Source organism: Poecilia formosa, unplaced genomic scaffold (genome assembly GCF_000485575.1).
Source record: "Poecilia formosa unplaced genomic scaffold, Poecilia_formosa-5.1.2 Scaffold217, whole genome shotgun sequence".
In the NCBI taxonomy this organism is placed as follows: Eukaryota; Metazoa; Chordata; class Actinopteri; order Cyprinodontiformes; family Poeciliidae; genus Poecilia; species Poecilia formosa.
This window is the reverse complement of record NW_006800156.1, coordinates 236,869-248,873: the sequence shown is the minus strand read 5'-3', so window position 1 is coordinate 248,873 and position 12,005 is coordinate 236,869. Positions and strand designations below refer to the sequence as shown.

General features: G+C 38.7%; 3 protein-coding genes across 6 annotated transcripts in view; all 3 read right to left on the bottom strand.

Annotated features, from left to right (window-relative positions):
- Positions 1–2,114: 2,114 nt before the first annotated feature.
- LOC103149043 (protein FAM111A-like) lies at positions 2,115–7,893 on the bottom strand. 2 transcript variants are annotated; one of them, XM_016679658.1, is made up of 6 exons: positions 7,713–7,893; positions 6,530–6,586; positions 6,375–6,446; positions 6,195–6,257; positions 3,902–3,973; positions 2,115–3,823 (listed from the first exon to the last, which is right to left on the bottom strand). In XM_016679658.1, exons 1-6 carry the CDS (start codon positions 7,737–7,739, stop codon positions 2,501–2,503), a joined length of 1,614 nt encoding a protein of 537 aa, XP_016535144.1. In that variant the 5' UTR covers positions 7,740–7,893; the 3' UTR covers positions 2,115–2,500. The 2 variants fall into 2 exon arrangements, with proteins under 2 accessions (XP_016535144.1, XP_007568120.1); XM_007568058.2 differs by having other exon boundaries at positions 2,115–3,820.
- A 1,089-nt stretch (positions 7,894–8,982) lies between these two features.
- LOC103149041 (protein FAM111B-like) overlaps positions 8,983–12,005 on the bottom strand; it is a 58,948-nt gene continuing 55,925 nt past the window's right edge. For 2 of the 3 annotated variants that reach the window (XM_016679656.1, XM_016679657.1), the window contains exon 7: positions 8,983–9,687. In XM_016679656.1, the coding sequence (XP_016535142.1) occupies positions 9,664–9,687 (24 nt within the window). In that variant the 3' untranslated portion in view covers positions 8,983–9,663. The remainder of the gene's footprint in view (positions 9,688–12,005) is intronic. The other variant, XM_016679655.1, reaches the window with a different exon arrangement.
- The window catches only part of LOC103149042 (protein FAM111A-like), a 6,247-nt gene continuing 3,224 nt past the window's right edge, over positions 8,983–12,005 (bottom strand). Inside the window, exons 4-5 of the mRNA XM_016679653.1 lie at positions 11,631–11,684; positions 8,983–11,529 (exon numbers count right to left, since the gene is read on the bottom strand). Of these exons, the coding sequence (XP_016535139.1) occupies positions 9,664–11,529; positions 11,631–11,684 (1,920 nt within the window). The 3' untranslated portion in view covers positions 8,983–9,663. The remainder of the gene's footprint in view (positions 11,530–11,630; positions 11,685–12,005) is intronic.

The window sequence follows — 12,005 nt, the reverse complement described above, 5'->3', positions numbered from 1 at the left end:
TAAAGAAGCTGGCAGAGGTTTGGGACAACACAGGAAGTGGGCCCACAAAAATAAAAGTCCCTGAGTAACATGCTCATTAACATAAATGTGGAATCAGCCAATCACATGGCAGCAACTCATTTAGACATGGCTGAGACGATCTGCTGCAGCTCAAACTGAGCATCAGAACGAGGAAAACAAAGATCTAAGAGACTCTGAACGTGGCCTGGTTGTTGGTACCAGATGGGATCCGAAGCTCTGCCTGAGGGATTAAAGACGTTTAAAGGCAGCAGGGCCGTGCAGAGACATTTTGAGGGCTCAGAATTAAAACCAAGAACAAGATCCGAAAACATGGTACAACAACATTTCAATCTGGAAAGACTCAGAGAAAAAAAGAATGATTAAAGGATTTAATGACAGGAATGAACAGTTCTTCGGCGCTCAGGCCTCAGCAGATGATTTGAGCTGAGATTTGCTGTGAACATCCCAGAAACCGATTAGGGATGCTCTCCCCCAGGGGCCGACAGCTGGAGGTTGGGAACAGGTGACGTCCTGAAGAGTCGAAGGATGCGGGTGGAGAAGGGGAGGTGGTGGGTTGAACGCAGCTGGTTGAGGTTCCTTATATGCAGAGCTTGATTGATGATTGGACGGCGCCGGGTGAGGTCCAGAGCTGAGGTTGGAGGAGAGAATGACGCAGCGATGGGCAGAACAAATGAGGCAGAAGTCTTCCAGCTTGAACTTGTGCTTAAGCTTCATGACAACAACCCATAATAATGAATAATCTAATATTTAATCAGATCAAACTGCATCACTGTCATCATGTGGGAACAATACAAAGCTAATCTAGTTCATGTTTCTCTGATTTAATGTTTCTGCTGCTGATCTGAGACCAAAGCTGCTAGACCAGAGGAGAGAAGGTCAAAGGTTATGAAACAGGAACATTTCATGATATTTTACTAAATAAACCTGATAATATCCGACTGTTTAACATCTAGACTAGTGGTGCCCAAAGTGGGTCCTGGAGATCCGGCATCCTTCATACCTAGGGTTAGGGTTGTTTTCTCCCTGGTGGTAGAAACAACCTTCTCAGCAGGTCAGTGTTCTCCTCAGGCCTCTAATGAGCATCATTTGGTCCAGGTGCGTGAAGCCAGGGTTCTGAACTCATAACTTAATAATGGTGGGGTGTTTCTTCAAGTAATTCACTTTCAAGGTCGGACTGCGTTCAGCAGTCCGACCTTGAAAACAAATGACAGTGCAGAAATCCGGGAGATGAAAGCAGCAATGGTCCAAGTGTGGGGGAGACCCATGAAAGTTAATTAGTCACCATTCCATTTTAAATAAAATGGAATGGTTTATTTCAACTTCTAAAAAACATCACTTTGTTCATAAATTGGAACTTTAAGTCTTAAGGTCTTTATGATGGTTTTTTTGTTTCAACGCTTTAAATGTTTATTACTTCCAACAAAAAACAAAATATTTTTATTCATTTTTTATTCTGTTATTAAAATGTACCTGTTATACACATCATTTATCAGGATAATTTTAATTTGCAGCAGCACCAATACAACCTCATTCTCAGACATTAATCTGGTCTTTGTAGATAAAAGTATAAGTTTCATAACTCAGAACTTTAATGTTTGTTGTACGTCACTTACCTTGTGGCCTTTTACTTTCTTCTTTCAGTTGTAATAATAAATTATGTTTTTTTAAATATAATAATCACATAACTTTACGCTCTTCTGCAGTTTAACTCTTTTCTTGCAGCGTGCAGCTTTGTCCACTTGATGGCGCTGTTGAGTCAAATATATTACTTGATAAAGTGTCGGACCGAAAAATCTCAACTGTTTCTTAAAGGTTCTGGTGTTTTTCTGTTCTGTTCTGCAGGATTTGAAAAAATGTCAAGAATGACTGGAGGGTATTATTACACTTATCTGGACGTTTTATATGAAATTTAGATTAAATGAAAGAAAAAAAAACACCTTAACTTCTCATACCAATAAGAGTCAGAGCAGCTGTTTTATATGTGGGACTGTTTCCTGGTGTCATTGAGAGGAAAGAGACCTGCTGCACCTGTTACCTTCTGTTAGCTTGTATTGCAGTACCTGAACACACATGAAGCTTTTAGCACCAGCTCCTTCCAGTCTGCATGTTTATTTTGGTTCTGTTTGGTAAGAAATCTCTGGATTAGCAAACATTAGTCTGGAGCTCAGATCCATCACCGGGTTGTTATCAAACAGCATTTCTTCAAAGAGGTAAGAATCCAGCATCAGAGCAATGAAAAACATTTCATACATTTTATTTGAAAAATGATAAATAATTTAGTTCTCATACATGAATCCACAAACCAGCAAATGGACAATATTCAGACTGAATTAACCATCTTAATTTTATACAAGGTGTATGAAATTCAACATGATCCTAGATGTTTGTGTTTAAATGTAATCAATGCAATGCTTCATAGGTTAAAATGATCTCGTGCTGCATGATGTGCTATTTGTCTTATGAAATCTAATTTAAACGCCTAACTTGTGTCCATTTCCTCCTCAGACTCTGATTGTTTTCCTGTTTCATCTGTTTTCCCCTGATTCTCCACACAGAGAGCCTGAACTTTAGTTTGTCTTAGTCCAGCAGATTCAAGGATCTCTTCAAGGTATGGATTCCTCTCTGCTACCACCAAAACTTTCTGCAACAAATCCTCCATGCCGTTTTTCTGGAGCTCACCCAGAAGCTTTTTGACTATCTCGAGCACAGAAAAGGCACATCCCATAACACCGTGACTAGGAATGGGATTATCAATGTACAATCCACCAATGTGCAAACCAAACACCCGTCCAAAAATATCAAACACTGGGGAGCCAGAGGAGCCCTGATACATGGAGGTGTTGTAGGTCACATAATTATCTCTGTTGGGGTCCCTGTGGAGCTGATCAAGAAACGAGAAGACAGCCAGATAACTGTTTTTGGACATTAAATTACAGGTGACAGCCTGCTCCCTGTCCTCTTTTCTAATGATAAATGTAAAATCTATTGTCTTCCTTCCTCTTCCTGCTGGATAACCAACAATACAAGCCCTTTCATCACCACCTGGTACCGGTCCAAATATCTTCAGGAGACCTGGAGGTATTTCCTCCAGCTCTGCTTGTGTAAGGGATCTGTTCTCATAGATGAGCTCCAATAGGGCGACATCTACATCACGGATCCCAAGACGCCACTTAGCTTGAAAGGTTTTCTTTGATTTATAAGCCAAATTATTAAAGTTGAACTCTACATTAATATTCAGATTTTTCAATAAGCTGTTTAAGTTTCTTTTCTCCCAATGTTTAAATAAGTGGAAACAGGTCAGAACAATGTTGCCACCCAGCACAAATCCTGTGCCGTGAGAAATGAAATCGGAACCGGTTTCCCATATTTCCACGTAAAACACAGATTGGCAGGGATTTACCAGCTGTGTCCCTGTGCTGCAGAATTCAGTAAAGGAACGCTGAATCATTTCAAAGTTCTCCTCTTTCATTTGGAGGGGTTTCTCAAAGGTACAAACAGGAAATCTACTCTCCACCCACTCTTTCAGTTTTAGAAAATCCTCGTTCTCTGGGTCATTTCTGCACTCTGAGTTTTCCAGATATTTTTTCCCCAGAGTTTCAGACTCACAGCCTGGTGGAACGTTTTCACTCTCACTCACTGAACCTGAAACACCCCTGAGTGGCATTAATTCAGTCTCTCGTTTGTTTGTTGGAGAACATGTTTTATATTTTCTTCGGTAAGGCAGCTGGTCTTGTTTGAAACGTTGCTCTCCTGCTGTCCTCTTCTTCTCCCTAACAGTGGGATGTGGACGAGGTTTGACCTGCTGACAATCGGTTAGGAAGTTAATTTTAAGGTTTATGATCAAGAAATGAATTGTTCAGCTGTTTCCATTTCTACCCACCAGGGAACTGCCATCATTGCTGTCCCTGGTTCCCAGAGGAGGCCTGGTTTGACTCTGCAGCCCATCGGAGACCTTAGATCATCCAGTTAGATTATTAGTACCAAACGGTTCCACGTTTAACCCTCTTATCAGAACTTCACCTGCTAACAAGGATAAAAATACGATTATTTTAAGAAACTGATGTTTTTTTAGCGAATTATTCATGTGAGTTTATGTTTAAAACAGCATCAACTCCTTTAGGCAACGTGTTTCTGGTTCTTGAAGGACTTTGGCAGGGTCGGTGTTATAAAAAAATCCCACAATCTTTACTGTTTATTTAAGGATCCCCATTCATTAATCTCTATGATAACAGAGATTATTCTTCCTGGGTTTCTACACCAAACCCAGGAAGATGATTTACATTTAATATATGTAAATCATCCTTTACATATATTACAAAAAGACATTATGTTATTCCTTATTAAGACGCAAATTAAACACAAAGTCAAGCACTTCAACAATTGCTAAGTTTTATAAACAGTATGGAAAGACATAGTAAAATGCATAGAAATAGAAAAAAAGTTGCATAAAATCAAACAGATGAAAACATGTAGATTGGACTGCATATGTCATATGAGGGTTTTTGCCTAAATGCAACAAACAAATCACTGATCAGGGCCGGTCCAAGGCAAAAGCAAACTATGCAGCCACTTCGGGCCCCAAGGCCACCAAGGGGCCCCCTCAGTGAAGGCTGATTTTTTTTTTTTTGTAATAATTTCTGTCATTATAATATAAAAAATGCACACTTTCACTATGAAGTGATTTGTTTTTACAATAGTATATATTTGATAATGTATGTAGAAATTATTATTTTATTGATAAAAAATAAATTCCTCCTGGGGCCCCCTGGTGGCCGCGGTAGGTACTGCACGCTTTGCGGGTATCATGAGCTGCACTGAGCATCAAAACGTCCAAAGCTCCGGTCAAAAGTTAAGTTAGCAAAACAATGTGTCAAAAAGGATTTATCGTTCAGGGAGGGAGAGAAGAAGGAGGAAGAATAGAAAAAAACCAAGATAAAGTTTCATTTTAAAGTGCCTTGGTAATGTAAAGTAATGTAAAGATTAGTAAAGCTGCTAATAGAAAATTAGCTTGAACGGTCCAGTTCAACAGCCAGACTAAGCTAGGGTCTTTGTGTTTGTGTGAAACTGAGTTTTAACTTTAAATGAGTTGATTCTCATGGTGGTTCTGTATATTTCTGAGGTATTTTTGGCTTCAAAACGCCGAGTTTGATAACAATAATTAAAACTTGTCTATGTTTGACATCGTCTAGCTAAATGTTTCTACGTCAGGCTACATGGATGAGCTGCTCTATGCTGTAGCTAGGATTTGTTGTTTGCTGCTGAGCAGAAGCATTTTGTGGCCAAACAAACATTATTTTTACATCAACTTCTAAATTATGTGAAACTTCTGTTAAAATCATTTGGAAGCTCAGAATCAGTCCGGTACCAGTCCCGGTCCACATTCCAGGGAAGAAAGACTCACCTGGTGTAAATAAAATGTTTAGCTATTGGAGTTATGCTTAAGAGAAATTTATTTAATCAAAGAATGTCATGAATGTGTGTGTAGGGCTGCACCGATTGCAGATTTCTGGCCGATTCCTGGTGCCGATATTTAAAAAGCCTGACCTGCTGATTTTTACTGATATCAATATTTTTTTCTCTGAAATGTCGCTAAATGTAGCAAGAAAGTCACTGAGTTGCCACAGTGGGGTGAATATTGTTAACTGTAAACGTTCAGGCCTGGTGGGCCTGTCAGTCAAACCTCTCACTGCAGAGCAGAAGAGGACAGAGGCTGAGTTATAAAGCTTTGCTGATGAAGATAAGATCAGCTTCACATGTAAGTATCAGCAGATCATGATCCCCCAAAATGAAGGACATCGGCGCCCAGAAATCAACTGGTCATAAATCAATTAGCCATATATATTCTATAGTATATAATGTAAACAGCCAGAGATGCAACAAGTTTACAGCAGGTGTGTGAATGATCTAATGATCGGACTGCTGACTGCAGCCAGTCCACAATGTTAGCAGAACTAGAGGGCCCCAAAACCACATTTGGCTTAGGGCCCCATGGAGGCCTGGGCCGGTCCTGCCACTGATGTGTCTTTGGTGCCGTTAGTCAGAGGTAGATTTATCTCTTGCTGGAAGCTAGTAGCATTTACAGTTTTCATGTGCAAGCATAACAGAACAGGTTCATGTCAGCAGAAATTAGTTACTGATGTAGAGTCAAACAGATCTTTAAACCTGCAGCTCACCTGAAAACCTGGACAGGCCCTCCATCTTTTCCTGGGTGGACTGGAGTCATTTCCAGGGTCGATCTGATGAACAGAACAAAATATAAAATAATAACTAACATGTGCAGCTGCTCATTGATCCTATACAAGATGCAGATATTTATATGACAAATGTTAAGAAATGACCAAAGTCTTACTAACATTTTCTTTATCACAGCCGGTCTTCTTGTCCATTTTGTTTTCTGTTTGCGTTCTCTTCGTTGGTGTCTTCATCTGCCAACACAATAATAAAATTAGAGTTCAAAAACTGAGATATAAGTTAGTCCAGTAACAGTTTTTAGTGGAGAAGGACTCACCATGTCCTGACTTCTGGTTTTAAACCCTTTCAGCTGAGAAGTTGAGGCGCTTTGCAACTAAAACAATAAAGATCAACATTAAAGTTCAGAAGATGAAGTTTTGTTGTTTTCTTGATGAATTTGCTGCTGATGTAACGCCGTCTTTCTCCAACTGTGGGCCCCAGAGCCCCAGGGGTCTGCAGTCATGTAAATGTTTATTTCACGTGAGTCCAGCTCAAAGTGTGACACGTTCAGGTGGCTCATCAAAAGACTGTTTAACAATAATGATGGATAACTGGTGGAAAGAAAAAATTAAAAGAGCTGCTTTAAACAGGAGCATGGAGGAAGCCACTAGCATTTTGAAAGGTTTATGCCATAAACGGCAGGACTCAAGTCTGTCAGTGAGAACTGTTCTTTGTTTTTTACAACTTTGCTTAACTCTCTGCTTGTACGTCAGCTGCTGATGTTATTTTTTAAACTTCTCTTTTGGTTTATATGAAGGCCTACAATCCACACTTTCAGAATCTGTAAATAAATTACAGACTCTGTAACTTATTTACAGATTATGTAAATAATTCCAGACAATGTCTTGCAAGACATTTAAGACTTAAATGTCTTAAATGTCATTTCAGACATTTAAGTCTTGGAAGACATTTAAGTCTTGCTAAGGTGACTAAACTTGCAGTAAAATAATCTGAGCCATTCATTTACCAAACAGCTCTGCCTTCGTCTTTGGGATGAACAAATTAAACATCACTAAATGACTGTGTTCATTTTATACTGTGTATCTTAAGATGATGTGTCGTGCAGGACAGTTTCAAGTTGGATGGTCCAAATGAGTCAAATGGTCCTCAGATGTCTGAGAAACAGGAAGACATGACAGCCCCTCCCCCACACGGAAACACAGTAAATCTCCATAAGCTTTACTTTGATTCACCTATTTAAAAACGATTTCACACAGGCATTAACACAACATGTGCAACTCGTATGTTGCAACTCAAATGTTGCAACATATGAGTTGCAAATAGGAAATAAAATTCTGAAATACTGAGGAACTTCTAAACTTTTCCTGTTAAAACCAGAAAACTTTAAAATCAAGCCAACAATGAATTATTGACAATATGAGTTTATCTGACTTCGCTTACATGTAATCAGCTCGTATAGCTTAGCTGTAATTATTCTGTTATAAACATCTTGTACTTACTGCGGCTGTTCTGCAGGGTTGAATCATGCAGTAAAAAGTGAAGAAATAAAGTAAAAACCAGAAAAACTTAAAAGCTGAAGAGAAAAGAAACACTGACGGTCTTTAAATGAGGCAAACGGAGGATAAAATAGTTTAAAATGCTTTTAGTTGTGCAGCAGAAAACCGCGGTGCATTCTGCTCCGCTCTCTCTCTCTCTGTCGACAGATGTAAAGGAAGAAGAAATGGCGCGAAATTTGCTGCATTCAGGTGCAGCTGGGAATTAACGGTTTCACTCTTCAACCATAGGAAAATTAGGATTAAACACCCCAGCTCTGCATTTATGCATCTCACATTTCTTCTTAAAATGTCACCAGCTGCTTTCTGTTCATTTAGTAGCCATGCCATATATTAATGTTGTGATTGAAAATCTTCATGTTTTCACGTTTCATGACGGCCTTGAACTTGATCACAGCGAACGGCAGACAGACATTTAAGTCTTGCAGAGAAATGATTAAACTTGTGGTAAAATGAACTGAGTCATAAACTCAGAACTTAATCATGGTGGGCTGTTTCTTCAAGTAATTCACCTTAAGATAGATACAATTTCTATTAATTCACTTCAACGTCTAAAAAAACATCACTTTGTTAATACAACTCAGCTTTCTTAAGATCTTTACGATGGTCTTTTTCTGTCAACGATTAAATATTTTGATTAATATTTACTTAATGAATAAACTGGATAAATGTCTGTTTTATATTTTGTTTTAACTTATGTTGATTTACAGCAACTGTTTTACTTGAAATTAAAGTGAATAGTTCATATTACTCTTTATTTTTTATATTATGAAAGCAAAGTATTTCAACCCAAACTTGGAAATTTAACATTTATACTAAAAGTACGAGACATTTGATTAGAAGCCGTCGGTAAACTGACAGGTTTCATATTTATTTGTTGAATAAAAGAGAAAATTACATTTAAATGACAGAACAGTAACATGTAATAATGAAAATGAAAATGAAAATGAATGAATTACAGACGGTTTAAAATGATCTGAATATGGAAAAACAAAATAGTACAATCAGAAATATATGATCAGTAGTGAAGATGTATTTTAACTGATTGCATTTCATTAAATCACTGAAGAAAAATACAACCTGGTTGGGAATAAATGAAGTAATTTCTACCACTGAGAAAATAATCTGGATGAGATTTAAAAGAATCATCAAAGTTTGGCCAGAGAAAAGACAGATGCAGGTTTAATCTTTGGCCTTCAGCAGTCAAAGGAAAACAGAAGATAATGTACTTTATTGACATTGAAACTGGGAAATTATTGGGCAGCAGCAGCATGACAAGAGGAAAACAGAAAGTTTGTAGATCATGAATTCATATCTGCTGTTTAGTGAGTTAATTTTCTTTTTGTTCAGGACCAATTAAACCAATTTAAGAACCTGTTCAGAGACCCAACGATCTGCTGTGCAAAAGGCAACAAATAAGAGGTCAGGGGTCTCTAATGTGGACAGAGACCTGTCCAAGGTGTACCCGCCTCTCACCCAATGACCGGCGTAGATAGGCACCTCAGAGACTGAGTTACGGATGGAGGAGCAGATAATCTTTAACTGATTTGTTGTTTCTTGTGAAGAATCTCTGTTAGTGGACCAGGAGGTAAGAAAATATACCTAATAACTTTGTCCAGGTCATGGACTCAAATCTTTACTGGACCTTTCTACATGGAGCTGGATGGTCTGTCCACATATTTTCAGGTTTCTTTCTGATAATGCAGGTTTGGATAGGAGCCACATCTATCCAAGATGTGTAAATGGTTGTTTTTTCTGAAACGGACTGGCAGCCTAGTCACTGTCTTCTGTGACTGCAGGAATTTAGCAGGTCTGGCTAATAAATTTCTGAACCTTGAGAAAGTTAAATATGTTGGTCAGAAACGTTTAACCTGAACTTGTATCATTTCTAGTTGGCCTAATCTTCCTCCATCGGCTCATCCTGGAGAAAAAGATCATCCAGGATCTTTTTAAGGTTTTTGTTCTTGGTCACTGCCTCTTTAACCTTCTCCAACATCTGATCATTTCCACTTTCTATCAGATTAATCACAAACTTTTCAAATATAGTGAGCAGAGGATGGGCGTACTCAATAACACTCGTTTCATGCCTTTGAAACCCGTAAGTAAATCCTCCAGTGTGAATCCCAAAAACTCTGCAATCAGCACCAAACACTGGAGAGCCAGAAGCTCCATGATACATGAAAGTGTTGTAAGTCTCCACTTTATCAGCTTTAGTTCCACCAACCATTATGCTCCCAATGCCTTGAGATTTAATTGTTTCAATGACTGACATAATCGTAACCAAAGTTGTTTCATGAGGAGCTAAATGATCATTAACAGCCTCTTCTCTCTTTTCTGGCTCAATGATGCATGTAGGATCAATTTTCTTCACACTTCCTGCAGGGTGTCCAATAAGACAGGCCTCTCCATTTCCAGGAAGTGGACCAAATCTGTCCAGCAGCCCTGCTGGTACTTTTACATTGTCTGGTTTGTTTTGGAGGAAATTTTGACCCTCAGTTTTGAGCTCCAGTACAGCAAAATCCAGCTCATTGTCAATGTCAATAAAAGTTTTTTCAGCATAGAAGTAAAAGTAATTTGTCTCTGGGTCAAGATCATCATATTGAAATCGAGCAGAGATGTATATGTGATCCAGCAGGTTCTTTCCTTGGACACATTTGTCAAACAGGTGTGCGCTGGTCAGGACAAACCGGTCAAACAGCACAAAGCCTGTTCCCTGACAAACATCAGAACCCTGATCGTCTATAAAGTCCTTTCTCTTAACAAGGACTTTACAGACAGATTTGCCCAATTTCAGCAACTTCTCAAGTCTATGAGCTTCACTGAAAGACTGCTGGACCTTTCCAAACTTTTCCTCTTTCAGGTTTTTCAGGGTTGTTTTATAGGAACGATCAGTGAATCTACTCTCCATTATTTCTCTCAGTCTTGGAAACTGGTCCCGCAGAATTTTAATGATCTCCTTCTGGTCGACTTGATTCTCTGATTTTTCTATTGCCATCTTTAAGTTGACACCATTCTTTGCTGCATACTCTAGAACCTTTCTAACTTCAATGTTCTGTACTTTGGGTGATGCAGAAGCATTTTCCTCCTCCTGGCTGGTCTGTTGTGTCGAGTCTTGCTCTTGAACTACTTGTGGTGGATTTGTTGCTTTTGTTTTCCCCGTTTTTGGAAGACATATCTGGAATTTCCTCCCATCTAGGTTGTCAACTATTTCTGTACACTTTGTAGTGAATTTATTCTCATTATCAGACAACGTGAAGTTTGTGAGGCCATCAACAAAGCGACCGTCCCGTCTTACAGCTTCCTCCACTGTCATCCCTTTTGCCCCATAAACACAGAAATACCTAAACTGTACAGGAATTCTGTTGCATCTAAAAATGAGATGTGTTTTACTTTTGGTGTTTTCTCCTCCTTCTTTATCGATGAAGAAAACAAAACACTTTCCTGTTAGGAGAGCACTGACCTCTTCTGTCTGTTTCTCAACCACTCTGGCTGATGTGGTTATTGTCAGATACTCTCCTTCCTTCACACAAAAACAAGGAAAATGTGTTGCAACAATGTGGGAATCATTCCCTTCACCCGAACTAATTATCATATTTTCATCTGATATTTCCTTTTTCCCTAATTTCTTTATGAATTCGTCATATTCTTTGGGTCGCTCTGATTTTATTGTCTGAAGAACAGTTCCTTGTTTTTTACAGTAAACCATGCATTCTCTACTGTCTGAACCAAATTTGACTCTGAACTTATGCTTATGGTCATCCAGCTGTAAATAAAGTAAAGAATTAAAGTCAGAAAACTGAATAATAATAGATTAACATAGTGAAATGATGCAAATGCCATGAAGGAAATGACAAAAACACAAACCTCTGAAGTTCCAGCATCTTCCTTCCTTTGTTTCTTCACCTTTGTTGGATCCATCTGTAAAGATGGAAACAAAATAAGCCACATGGGCCTGATACATGATAAATATTTATTTAATATAAATGTTGAGCACATTTATATGAGGGAAATGTATTCATATAAAAGGTTCTTAAAACATCTCTCTTTATTTCTGTGGCAGAATGGACATTGGAAATAATTACACTCCATCCCTTCTGTTGACTATAGAAATGATTTCTAGGCTCGACTCCATTAAGCTGCAGTTACAGCAGATCGCCACCAGAGTGCATATAGAAAACAGTGAACACTCCTGACTCAGCGAGCCAACAGAAATTCAGCTCAGGAACCGCTGATCAGCGG